We start from the raw sequence: 12,403 nt of genomic DNA, 5'->3' as shown, positions 1-12,403 counted from the left end.
GTGGCAAGTGAGGGTGGAGGAGGCTTGGTGTGGGCAGCCTTCCCTGCCCTAGGGATAAAGAGGTTTCAGTTTCACCAGCCACAGAGACCGAACCCTCGGCTATGGCGCTTCATTGCTTCTTTCTCTGCCTCTCTTCAGGCTGAATGAATTTACCAAGCACATCAGCGGAGAAGGCTGTAAGTGTGACAGGGCAGCTTGAACTGCAGAGCCCCTTACTACTGAGTGTGGAGGAGCTGGGCCCGGGCCCTTTCATAGAGCACCCCCGGTCTGAAAGAGTTAATGCCGTAGTGTAACAGTAGAAAGCACTGTCCCAGCCAGGGGCCTGCACAAGGGGGCATTGATTCCCTCTGGCAGGGTCCAGGGCTCACTGGGGTTCTTTATCCTCTCTGGCAGCACGTGTGCATTGCCCTGCAGCCCCCGCCGCTCGTCCCCAGCTCAGTTGCAGATCAGGGGGCTCTGTGATGGAGGTGGGGGTGGGGGAGATGAGTCCCCCTTCCTTCCCCGGGGGGAGGGGGAGATTGGCCTGCTGCCAGTGCCCCTTAGCCTCTCCCTCTTTGGAAGGGATGATGTCTGAGCACAGGACCCAAGATAAGGATTATGAATATATTTGCATGTGATTAAACATGTGAAATGCTCTGACCTTCCATTGGCTGGAGGGAAGGCTTAGCTCCAGGCTCCATGGCCGCTTAGTGGTGCAGCAGGGTCTCAAGCTCAGGATGCGGGGTGGGAGCTAGTGAAAGTTCCCTGCCCTTGGACGTGTTGGTCCCTCAGGTTAGGCCGCTATGCAGGAGATCTGGGTGGTGTGAGCACCGACCTGCTCTCCCTGCTGGCAGGAGCAGCCCCCCACGGGAGGCAGCATGTTCCAGTGCAGTGGGGTGGGGGAGGTCCCTCCACAGCATCCCACTGGGGCCTTGAGGGAAGGAGTTGGGCGAACTGGGGTTGGAAAGCTCCTCTGGTAATGGCTTGGTTTCTCCTCCACAGCCAAAGCGGCTTCTGTCAGGGCCCTGCTGTTCGACATTTCCTTCCTCATGCTGTGCCACGTCGCCCAGACCTACGGCTCTGAGGTAGGCTGCCCCCCGTGCGTGTGGCTCTGTGGACCGGTTTCTCCAGGAAGCCTGACCTCGTGCCATCCAGCTAGGAGATCCTGAACGAATAAACCTGAGCTCAGACCATACAGCACTTCTATAGCTTAGGCTAATGCGCTGTGTCCCTCTTGGTGTCCCTCTGGTGGCTGGATCACATAGAGGGCGCATCTAACGGAGCTGGGTCTTTTCATTTGGGCGACAGAAGCTCATGCTTTTGGATCCAGAGGTGGTGGGTTTGATCGCCACAGATGGTGACCCGCTGGGAGCATCCCGTTAGGGCTCTCTGTGCAGAGATCATCGGAGCATTTAATTTCACCTGCTTCCTTTCAGCTTGGAAAAGAGAGGGCTGGGTTTGGAAAGAGCAAGAGTCCTGGAAGCTGTGGGAACTCCTGTTCTGTTCTGCTCTCGGGCCAACGGACGCATGAAATTAACTTCCAGCCAAAAGTCTGTCAGTGGCTGCTGTCTTCAGCTGCTAGCTGAGGGCCTGATGGTTTTTCTTTTCCCCTCCCCAGAAGCACTGAGCACCCAGAACTCCAGCTGAAGTGAACTGCGGGTGCTCAGCACCTGTGAAAACCAGGTCAAGGGGCTGCCAGCTGGGCGCCCCCAAACCGAGGCCACCCCTATTGTTGGGCATGACAGAATGGTTCATCTGCTGCAGGGATCCCTGGCTGAATGTCCTGCAGGGGTCCGATCAGATGATCAGAGCCTTAAAGTCTGTGACCCTGTGAAAATCGATGGCCGCTCCTGACTTTGGTTTACTCTGTTCGTTTTACTTCCCCTCGCTGCCTCTCGTGTCAGACCCACAGAGTGTGGGCATTTGGCGTAACCTTGTAACATCACAGGAGTCGGAGATAGAAAAAACCATCCCCTCCCACTCCTGCTTTGTTTCCTAGAGCTGGGTCCGGATTAACCTCTGGCGAGATGGGCTCAGTGATCGACCACGTCTCTTTCCATCTCTGAATCCTCTCATCCTGCTCAGTTTTGAGATTAATATATAAGGATGCCCACATGGGGGCGCTGTGCAACTACAGTTAACATGGTCATGCTCATGAAAGAAGGCACTAACGCTGGCTCAGAGACGCCAGCTCTTTCGCTTGTCCATGTTCCTGTTTGATTCTGGGGGGTCTGTTTCTCCCCCATTTGCCCCCAGGTCCCCAGTTGGGTAAGGATGCAGCATTGTCCTAGCCTGTATGAATACCGTACAGACAGTCTAGTGGTGAGCAGCTCCAGGGGTGGGTAAGGGAAACTCTCTCCCCGCTATTAAATATGTTTGTATTTGGGGAGTTAACCTCTCTATTCTGGGTAAATTTCCAGCCTATCTCCCTTTTTCTAACTTACAGAGGATAAAGCTTAGGACAGGGGAGTCAGGACTCCTGGGTTCTGTTTCTGGTTGTGCCACTGACTCTCTCTGTGGCCTTGAATAAGCCACTTCCCTGCTCTCTGCCTCAGTTTCCCAGTCTCTAGTGCCCACCTCTCAGGAGTGCGGTGAGGATTAATTCAGTAATGTTTGGAAGGTACTGGTAGATCCTTGGAGAGAGGAGATAGAAAGGAACAAAGGATTGCTAGTAAACTCACCCTGCCACTTCAGTTGGCTTTGTTGTTAATTACTTTCCATCATAAAGTCTTGTGCAGCTTGGCTGGGTTCTGCTGAACAGCAATGGCATGTCACCCCAGAGGTGGCTGCATTTTGGTGCTGCTTAAAGTAATCCTAACGTCTCTCTTCGGGGCCTTGTGGGCCTTGCTTACTGTTTGTGTTGTCTTAGAAGGCTAGGGCAGTGCGCAGTAATAGTCCTATATGCTCGGTAGGGAAATATACGGGTATTCTTGAATCTCCACAGCTTGGGAGCCAGCCGTACTCCGCAATCCAACCCCGCTCCATTGTATGTCAGTGCACAGTCCAGCCAGTGGGCCAGGCAGCCGCCTCCTGTATTCTGAACAGGGAAATTCACAGCCGTGTCTCCCATTTGGAGATTCTAAAAGCCGAACTCCCACAGGCCCCCCGTGACGGTACCATACAGCCAATGAAGCAGCAGGGCCAAGGGAGGCAATGCCTACAGCCGAGCAGTTCGCAGCCCTCTGGCATGTCGCACACGCCCAGATCTGCTTCCAGAGAACGTTAAAGGGGGCAGATACCTGGGCAAGGGAATTGCTCTTTGGGGGAGGCGTGGCTCCTCCCGAGACGGGTGTCTTTCGGTTTAACCTTGTGCTGTGGGTTGATTCAGCTGGAGTCCCTGGAGCTCGGCTGCATTGCAGCTGATTTGCGTTCTGGTATTTCCATCCTTTACTTGGCCCGCGGTGCAGCAGAGCCTGGCTCCTTCTCGGCTCCTCCCCCAGTCCTGCTTCCTTCCTAACCGCGGGCTGTGAGAGCCTGCAGGGTGCTGTCCCAGCTCACCGGGCTGGGGGGGCCTAGGGGAAGCTCCACACACCAGCAAACCGAAGGCGCGGAGGCCAGCCTGATGCAAACATCCCGGCTCCTGCAAGCCCAGGATAATCCTTGGCTACCTCACTGCCGGGATTTCCTGTGCACAGGTGTATTGGGAAGTCGTTATCCAAAACATTGCTAGGGACCTGGAGTGATTGGTTTGTAGGGAAGCAAGGGATGCTCCCTAGGAGGGCTTGGGGGCACTCTGCACCCAAGGAGTTGGCAGGGCAAGAATCCTTGCTCGTGACAGATACGCCAGGTCCTGGTGGCAGTCGTTCCTCCATCCAAAGAGTACTTTTTAGAGGCTGACGTAGGACCTGCTTCCACTCCGTCACTGAAATGCAGCCACCTCTGGGGTGGAATGTGCGGTCTGTGCAGAGCACAACAGGAAGGGAAGGAGAATCCCATGGGAGAGTGACACTTCAAGGGCAGAGAGTAACTCGCCTCATTGGGACTGGCCAGAACCACGGAGATTTGCCTTTCCCTCAGGAATAGTCCCCTGGCATTAGCCACATTGGCCACTGTGTGTTGCTGTTGCATCAGTGGTGAGCTGTGCATTGGCTGGGCTGCTCCGCGTTCTCTTAGGGGGCCTTTGCTTGGGACCTCTTTCCAGGTGATCCTCTCAGAGTCCAGCCCCACGGGTGAGGTGCCGTTCTTCGAGACCTGGATGCAGACCTGCATGCCGGAGGAGGGGAAAATCCTCAACCCAGATCATCCCTGCTTCCGGCCTGACTCCACCAAGGTGGAATCGCTGGTTGCTCTGCTGAACAGCTCCTCGGAAATGAAGCTGGTGTACGTAGCTCCCCTGTGTGTGTGGTGGTGGGGGGGGGGACCCGACTCCCACTCATACTCCAGCCTGGGCTGAGCTAGATTCCCAACAGAGCTGTTTGCTTGAGCCCATTCTACCAGAAGCCAGCTTAGGCTGATGGCCAGCAGCGCGGCTTGCCCGTGGGACCCACGCTGCCGCCAGCACGTGACTTGCCCCTTCGGGCTGGTAGGGTCGCGGTGAGTGAGCGTTTAAAGGTATCCTGTGCCCCTGACCGGGTCTCCCTCTGTTTCCCCCTCCCCCTCCCGGCAGGCAAATGAAGTGGCACGAGGTATGTCTCAGCATCTCGGCGGCCATCCTGGAGATCCTCAATGCCTGGGAGAATGGAGTGCTCACCTTTGAGTCGATCCAGGTAGCCGTGCCACTGGCTCCTCCCCGGGCACCTTAGGGGAGCCCTGCCCCACGGGGGTAGAGCCGCGGCACAAACCACCCTGGGCTGGGTGTTTCCAGAAGGCAGGTTTGCAAATGTTCGCCTCACAGACTCACCCGAAGCCTGAGCGGGTCTCGACACTGAGGGCCGAATGCCCTTCTTGCTCTGAATACCACCCCTCCAGGATAGGGGTTCAGCACAGTGGGGTGGGGGTGGAGGGGTGAGAGAGAGAACCCTGGGTTACCGGGCCTGGTAAACAAGGATGTCCGTCTCTAGAACAGTCAATCCAGCATCTTTCATCAGCCTTCAATTAAAACAAAGAAACCATGCTTGGAATATCACCGCTCACCATAAGTGTGATCTGTTTGTCACGTGCTCAGTGGTACCAGCCTTCACAATGTAAGTGTCTAATGCCAGTGAAACTGGATGCGGGTGTAAACTCTCGGTTAGGACCGAGTCTCTTGTCCTGCATTGTGGGGTCCAGATTTTGCTCTTTGGTGGGAGCTTTCCCCACTGGGCATTTCCCTCAGATGCTTTATTGCAAAGCGTATCTCTTGCTCCTCCACAGTCAGACACCTCCAGAGAGCAAAACTTACAAACATTCAGCCCTTTGGTAGGGTGAGATGCGTACAAAATCCTGCCCTGCTCGCTGCCCTGTGACCTTGGGCGAGGTGCTGCTCCTCTCTGTGCCTCAGTTTCTCCATCTGTACTGGGGGATCTCGACACTGATCCTGCCCCAGTCTATCAAGTGCTCTGCAGTCTGGGGAGAAAGAGCACCATAGAAACGCTGCGTACGACCATTCGCTTTCAGCACTTGCCACCGAGGGGCTGGTCCAAGCTTTCCACTGCCTTCAGCAGGGATTGGGCAAGGCCCTGGGGCGAAACCCACCCCCCTGAAACGGATGGAGTTGCACTGGGGTGGATTTGGTTCTGTTGCTTCAGGACCCCCCAGTGATGTGAAACAGAGCAGTGTCTTTGGAAAGAGGGCAGGGCAGCATTTGTGTCTCGTGCAGAACCTCAGCCGTTTGCCTGTGTCTCGCCCTCAGAAAATCACGGATAACATCAAAGGGAAGGTGTGCAGCATGGCCGTGTGTGCCATGGCCTGGCTGGTGGCCCACGTCCGCATGCTGGGCTTGGATGAGCGAGACAAGTCGCTGCAGATGATCCGGCAGCTGGCCACATCCCTGCAAAGCGAGAACACGCTGCAGTTCTACAACGAGCGGTGAGGGGGGCGGTCATGTGGGGAAAGACAGCAGCCATGTGGCTGGGGCCTTGTCTCCGGAGGGCTCGATTTCCTGCCTCTTGTAGCTTTAAATCTCAAACTGGACATTGCTGGAAGGAGGTCTCTGCAGAGAGCAGGCTGTGGGTGCGGAGTGCCCTCTCATTCAGCTTGCTCCTTTGTCTCTTTGCTTCCCAGCGTGGTGATAATGAGCTCCATCCTGGAGCACATGTGCGCCGACGTCCTGCAGCAGACGGCCACGCAGATCCGATTCCCCTCCACGGGGACGGACCCCATCCCCTACTGGAACCTGCTGCCCCCTAAGAAGCCCATCAAAGAGGTCCTGACAGGCGTGTTCACCAAGGTGCTGGAGAAGGGCTGGGTCGACAGTCGCTCCATTCATATCTTCGACACGCTGCTGCACATGGGAGGTGTCTACTGGTTCTGCAACAACCTGGTCAAGGTCCGTGCTGGGGGGCAGTCATTGCACCGGTGGGCTGTATGTAGAATGGTGCCAGGTTTCCATGTGGGGAAATTGAGGCACAGATGGCAGGGGTGTTGGAGGAAGTGGCAAGTTGACAGCGGAGTTGGTAATAGAACTCAGGAGTTCTGGCTCCCAGACCTCTGCTCTAACCATTACATTCCGCTGCCTCCCTTTTGCTGCTCTTTCTGGACGTGCACAGGTAATGTGTGTCGCTTGCAGGAGCGACAGCCATGGCTGCCAGAGATCCCCATGTCCATGGCAATAGTGGCAGGGCTGTCAGTCCCCTCCTTGATTTGTCCCCCGCTATCTCCCGCTAGGAGCTGCTGAAGGAAACCCGCAAGGAGCACACGCTGCGGGCAGTGGAACTGCTCTACGCCATCTTCTGCTTGGACGTGCACCAGCTGACGTTATCCCTGCTGGGCCACATCCTGCCCAGCCTGCTCACCGATTCCTCCAAGTGGCACACCCTGATGGACCCGCCTGGCAAGGCCCTTGCCAAGTAAGGGAACCACCCGGCCTGCCTCCGTCGGGGGCCCTTTGACAGACGTGTACCGAAGAGTCCTGCTTTTGGAGCTGGGGGGTGGGGGAAGACTGGGGATCCCTGCTGGAGGTGACCCATGCTCTCCGGGCAAGTCAGTGGCACACCTGGGAATAGAACCCAGGCATCCTGCTTGCCCATTCCCTTGCTCTAGACACGGCCTCCCTCGCTCAAAGCAATGACTAAGCAAATCTGGCTAGGCTAGCAGGAGGCATGAAGTCTCCTGGATTGCGTGCGTGGGGCTCAGTGGGGAGAGCCGTAGGGGCGAGGGGGAAGCGATAAGCTGCTGTGTCATGTTGGGAAGCTCATGCTGTCAATGACGCTATCCCCAAACAATGAGCCAGCCATGGAGGCAGGAACCCACATCCTCTTGAGCACTGGCCGCTGTGCTGCTGAGGTGATACTGAATCCAGGGAAACCGCCCCTGCAGTTCACGCTATTTTCCTTTCCTGTGATTCTCACGCTAGGCTCTCTGTGTGGTGCGCCCTGAGCTCCTACTCCTCCCACAACAAGGGCCAAGCATCAGCCAGGCAAAGGAAGAGGCACCGAGAGGACATTGAGGTACGTGTGTGTGTATGTGGAGTGCAAAGTCTCTGGGTTGCATGGATCTATATCCTGTGGACAGTGCACGTCTGGGCAAACCCATCTTAAGCAGCCACTCAGGATGGGCTGGAAGCCGGATTGTTTTTGAGAGAGCTGGTTTTCTAATAAAGGGAAGGCTGCCGTCTCTCGGGGATACTTTGGGGTTGGCTGGTAAAGTTTGTTCTCTTGACCGTTTTCGCACGCACAAGTGCATGCGGTGATCCCGCCGCACAGAGCTGGACTACACCTCTGCTTGCTGCGTGTTAAAATCCCCCACCTGGCCACATGCCTTGCACTTGGTTTCACCCAGTCGTGCTGCGCCCTGCCCCCAGGGAGGGGTGTGACTGTGAGGCCGGCCTGGATAGCAGCCAAGCCGGGAGACCTTCCTGGTGCTAGGGGTGCCCAGCGAGCTCCAGCTCAGCCATGCCTGAATCTTCTGCTTTCCTCCTCTCCAGGATTACATTAGCCTGTTCCCACTGGACGACACCCAGCCGTCCAAGCTTATGCGCTTGCTGAGCTCCAACGAGGAGGACGCCAATGTTCTGTCCAGCCCTAGTAAGTGAAATTGTGGCACCAGCTTCCCAGAGGCAATGTGGCCTGTGGGCTGGCATTGGGCGTGGGGACCTGGGCATCAGGAGACCCTGGTTCTGTTCCTGACTTTCCTCCACCGACGATACCTCGGCCAATCACTTCATTGCCTCTGTTTGGTCTGGGGCTGTTAATACTGACCCACCTGCCTCACGGGTGACTTGCTTGATATTTGAATGCGTCAGTTGCTGTATCAATGCAAAGCACTTGTCTTAGTCGTGAATCTGTGCAGCTGAGGTGGCTGAGAGCGGAGGGTGCTCAGCCCCTCATGGATTCAGGCTCTCTACATCAGTGGGGCGATAGCGTTCTCTGTGCCCTGTGCTGCAGGACAGCTGCCTCTCGTTTGGAACGCAGCCGTTCAGCGTCTTCAGAGGCAGACCACAGAAAGCCGTAAGCAACGGCATGGGGGATGTGCTATGACCCCAGTTTGGGGACCAGGTGGAGGAGAAGGTGAGGAAGGTTTAGAGGCGTCACTAAAGAGGCGTTCGTGACTTGAAGCCATAAAGGTGGGAAGCAGAAATGAAGGCTGGGCTCGTGCCTCAGTTTGCTTCCTTACGATGCGTGACGGACCTGCGTGGGGACGAGTGTGAGGAAGGCTGCCCTGCTTTTTAACACCTGGTTAACCCCAGTGTCTCTCACCCACTTGAGAACAAGGGTCCTTTTTGGGTTAAATCTTCCTCGTATGCGTATGGGGCAGGAAAGCTCTCTGCCAGCGGCAGAGACCCCCCGCCACGTGCTGCAGGCGAACTAGTGCCTGCAGGAGCTGGCCCTGCTGGTCCCGTCCAGGTAAAAATGTACGGGTGTGGAATTTCACTCCGCCGCGGCCTTCATTAAAGAAGCAAAATGAAGCTAATTTTAAGAATTCCACACAAGTCTCCTTGAATGTAACATTTGATTGTTACTGGTGTACGGATGAATAATCGTTGCGACAGATCCAACAGGAAACGCATTCTGGGCTCTTGGCTTATATATAGCAGGATGTTACAGGTCAGAAATGTGCTCGCTCAGATTCGACTGAAGTGAATCAGAGATGCCCTTGCAATTCTCCAGCCCATCAATCTGTTGAGTAGTTTCCTTTCAGCACTTGTCCTTTAAACTGGTGGTTTCTCATGGTTTTGTGCTGTTTAAACATGCATGACGTTCTGTGTGGTTTTCCCCTTATTTCACCGTCTTTCCTGTTCTTTCTTTCAATGTGCCTTTTTCTCCCCTTTTCCATGACATGTAGGGTTTTTTTTTTAATTTGCTGTGATGGAGCAGTGATTTGGAAATCCTGCTTCCTGAGTTTACACGTAGTTCTCGAGCAATTTGCATGGGAATATGCTTTTTATTGGCATCCTTAGCCACCTGTCCGGTCCTGCGTGATCTCAGAAGCTAGGCAGAATTAGGCCCAATCAATATTTGGATGTGAGACCTCCAGAGAAAATTTAAGCTGCTGTAGGAAGTGAGGTTGGTGAGCCAATAGGTAGCACACTGCGATCCAGTACTGAACAAGGGACACTGGGCTGCTGTGTGTTGTCGAATTGGCAATCTTTTGGCTGAGATGTAAACCCGAGGTTCAGACTGCCTTGGCTATTCTAGGTCCCGTGGTCCTTTTCCCGAAAGTTGCAGTGTTAAACTCTGGTATCTTGGTCAAACTTTAACTCCGATGTTAGAATTCTGCCTTCTAAAGAGCCGTGCGGTTAGGCTCTGGAACAGGCTTGCACAGGAGGGTGTGGAGTCCCCCTAACCAAAGATTTTTAAGAACAGTTTAGACAAATGCCTGTCCAGGATGGTCTAGATTCACTTGGTCCTTCCTCAGCTCAGCGGCTGGACTTGATGACCTCTCAAGGTCCCTTTCAGCCCAGCGTGTCTATGAACCCTCCTGTCCCCAGTTATGACATTTAAGTAAGTGATCAGTAACACCCTGCCCTGTCATGCAGTGTTGTTGTGAGGCTGTTAAACAGCTGCTGTGTTCCACCCCAGAGCTGGCTGATTTCAGTGCTGGTGATGTGAACCATAAGAACAAGATGTGCATCAGTTGAATTTTATCAAGTACTTCCGCATGAAGGGCACTATATACATGTTCTACTGCTTTATGTTAATCATGATTTTACTGAGTGTCAGTTCAGAGCCATTATTCAAACCAGACCAGATGTGGATTGCTGGGGAAATGAAGACAGATACATCTTCGTAATAAACACTGTTAAGCTTTGCCTGCCTCGCTGGCTTTCAGGAAGCATCTGGGCTTGTGCAACAGTGAAGCACAGTGACATCCAAAAATTAGCCATGGCATTTTTTAGTCCAATCCAAGAATGCCTAAAATCCTGTGATACATCCGATTGACCTACAGTAATATTAACGATAGGAGCCAATGGGCAATAACCAATCCCCTCAGTGTGGTGATCAACATAGAAATCCAGGTGATGAGTTCAAACAAACAGTGAGTTTGTGTGTTGTGGGTCTGAATTTCCCGCGTGGTAGCAGAAACAAGTTTTCTCCTACTCCAGCGTTGGAATGGGCTAACATGGCAACTCAAATCCACATGTGTGTTGTCTTCAGAGATCATCTTAACACCTCGCATTTGGAGCCAGCGTTGGATCTTGCTCCGAACTTCATAACTCCCCTTTCTGCCTGATGGACCAAACTAAAGCCCTGGATCCAAATACCCCCAAAGGCTGGGAAAGCTTCAAGGGAGCTTTCCGCCTTTGATTGTGTTAGAGCAGAATGAGCCTGGAGAGCCGCAAGTGGCTCTTTAATGTGCTGCAAAGAGCCGCAAGAGACACTGGTTAGTAACTTAGATTGGTTAATAATTACATCACACAAGCAGGATGCTTTTACTGTGTTATTAACCAATTAAGTTATCAACTTGCAGTACACTGTTAACTTATTTTCTGTGAGAAATAAATATATAAACTAAATATTTCTACTATCATACCATTTAAATATGGATATATAGTATTGTAGTAAATGAGACAATGAATTCACAAGACTGGCGTTTTTGGGTAATGTTGATCACTAATTTGGCTCCTGAACCGCTGAAGTCTGAGTATCACTGTGTTAGAGATAAAATTGAGGGTTTGGGGAAGGCATCTTATGTGCCCCCCATTGAGGGTGGAGGGAGACCCCTCGAGTGGCAGAGCAAAGCACACCTGCAAGTGGGCTCTGTACAGCAGGAGTTTTCGGCTGTCCCTCTCTGCAGGGATGGGGGTGCGTCTGGCTTGGTTTTCTCCGTGGTCCTGCAGTGTTCAGATTAGGAAGGGGCAGTAGTCCCTGATCTTGCCTGGGGTGGAACGTTGGCAGCTGTGGTTGAGTGCAGGTGCCCGGTGGGCTTATTCCTCCTGACCGGGGTGTGTTCTCCTCTGCAGCAGATCGTTCGATGAGCAGTTCGCTGTCTGCCTCCCAGCTTCACACCATCAGCATGAGGGACCCTCTCAATAGAGTCCTAGGTGAGTCCCAAGCGAGAGCTGGTCCCCAGACTTGATAAGGAGGTTGCATGGGCTCTCCAGGAGTGTAGGCCTGGATCGGATCAGGCATGGCCTGTCAGGTCGGGTATCCTGCCCACAGCTCCCTTTGCAGCAGAGGAAGGTGGAATCAGCCCCTGTCGTGCTGAGCGGCACCTGGTCAGTTGCAGTGTATGGGCTCCCCAGGGAGGTGCCTTTCTGAACTGGCTTTGCTTTTGTAGTCACTGCTCCTGTTGATTCCCCTCGGCGTGGACCTGGCTTGCGTCCCTGCATGGCAGGCTCACAGCACGGATCCCTTCCCACCGGCGGCAGCAGAGCGCTGGCTGGTCTCCTTAGCACAGGGGTTGGGTACGTTTTCTGCTGTAAAGCCCTTCTGGTGCTGACTCCTCTTGAGCAGCCTGGCAGAGTCAGGAGCCCTGATACAGCGGGTGCCCATGAACGGGTCCCCAGGTGCTGAAGGCACCTCCCAGCCCTTTGCCAATCCTGAGCTGATCCTGAGGCTACAAATACTCATCCGTCTCCCCTCCTCTCCAGCAAACCTCTTCCTGCTGATCTCTTCTATCCTGGGAGCCAAGACAGCCGGCACACACACCCAGTTCGTCCAGTGGTTCATGGAGGAGTGCGTGGACTGCTTGGAGCAGGGCAGCCGCGGCAGCATCCTGCAGTTCATGCCCTTCACAATGGTGAGTCCTGCTCCTGGTCCACAGCCCCTGCTGAGAACTCTGACCCAGCCCCCCGCGTGCCAGACCCATGGGCTTCGCTCTGCAGTGCCCAAGCCTGGCCCTGCTGTGGCGTGGAACTCCCAGCGATCTGGGGTCCATTGAGATCCTCTGACTGGACTCTGACTGG

General features: G+C 54.3%; 1 protein-coding gene and 1 non-coding gene across 4 annotated transcripts in view; both read left to right on the top strand.

Annotated features, from left to right (window-relative positions):
- The window catches only part of MED24 (mediator complex subunit 24), a 35,454-nt gene that overhangs the window by 21,044 nt on the left and 2,007 nt on the right, over nt 1-12,403 (top strand). For 2 of the 3 annotated variants that reach the window (XM_075123716.1, XM_048830138.2), the window contains exons 15-25: nt 139-176; nt 982-1,064; nt 4,121-4,299; nt 4,586-4,685; nt 5,750-5,925; nt 6,121-6,385; nt 6,724-6,905; nt 7,412-7,505; nt 7,982-8,081; nt 11,459-11,539; nt 12,089-12,237. In XM_075123716.1, the coding sequence (XP_074979817.1) occupies nt 139-176; nt 982-1,064; nt 4,121-4,299; nt 4,586-4,685; nt 5,750-5,925; nt 6,121-6,385; nt 6,724-6,905; nt 7,412-7,505; nt 7,982-8,081; nt 11,459-11,539; nt 12,089-12,237 (1,447 nt within the window). The remainder of the gene's footprint in view (nt 1-138; nt 177-981; nt 1,065-4,120; nt 4,300-4,585; nt 4,686-5,749; nt 5,926-6,120; nt 6,386-6,723; nt 6,906-7,411; nt 7,506-7,981; nt 8,082-11,458; nt 11,540-12,088; nt 12,238-12,403) is intronic. The other variant, XM_048830139.2, reaches the window with a different exon arrangement.
- Nucleotides 548-655, top strand: LOC125626932 (small nucleolar RNA SNORD124). The gene has a single exon (XR_007353869.1). It is a non-coding gene; the product is annotated as a small nucleolar RNA SNORD124 (small nucleolar RNA).

Source organism: Caretta caretta, chromosome 27 (genome assembly GCF_965140235.1).
Source record: "Caretta caretta isolate rCarCar2 chromosome 27, rCarCar1.hap1, whole genome shotgun sequence".
NCBI lineage: Eukaryota > Metazoa > Chordata > Testudines > Cheloniidae > Caretta > Caretta caretta.
This window is presented reverse-complemented; position numbering and strand designations above follow the sequence as displayed.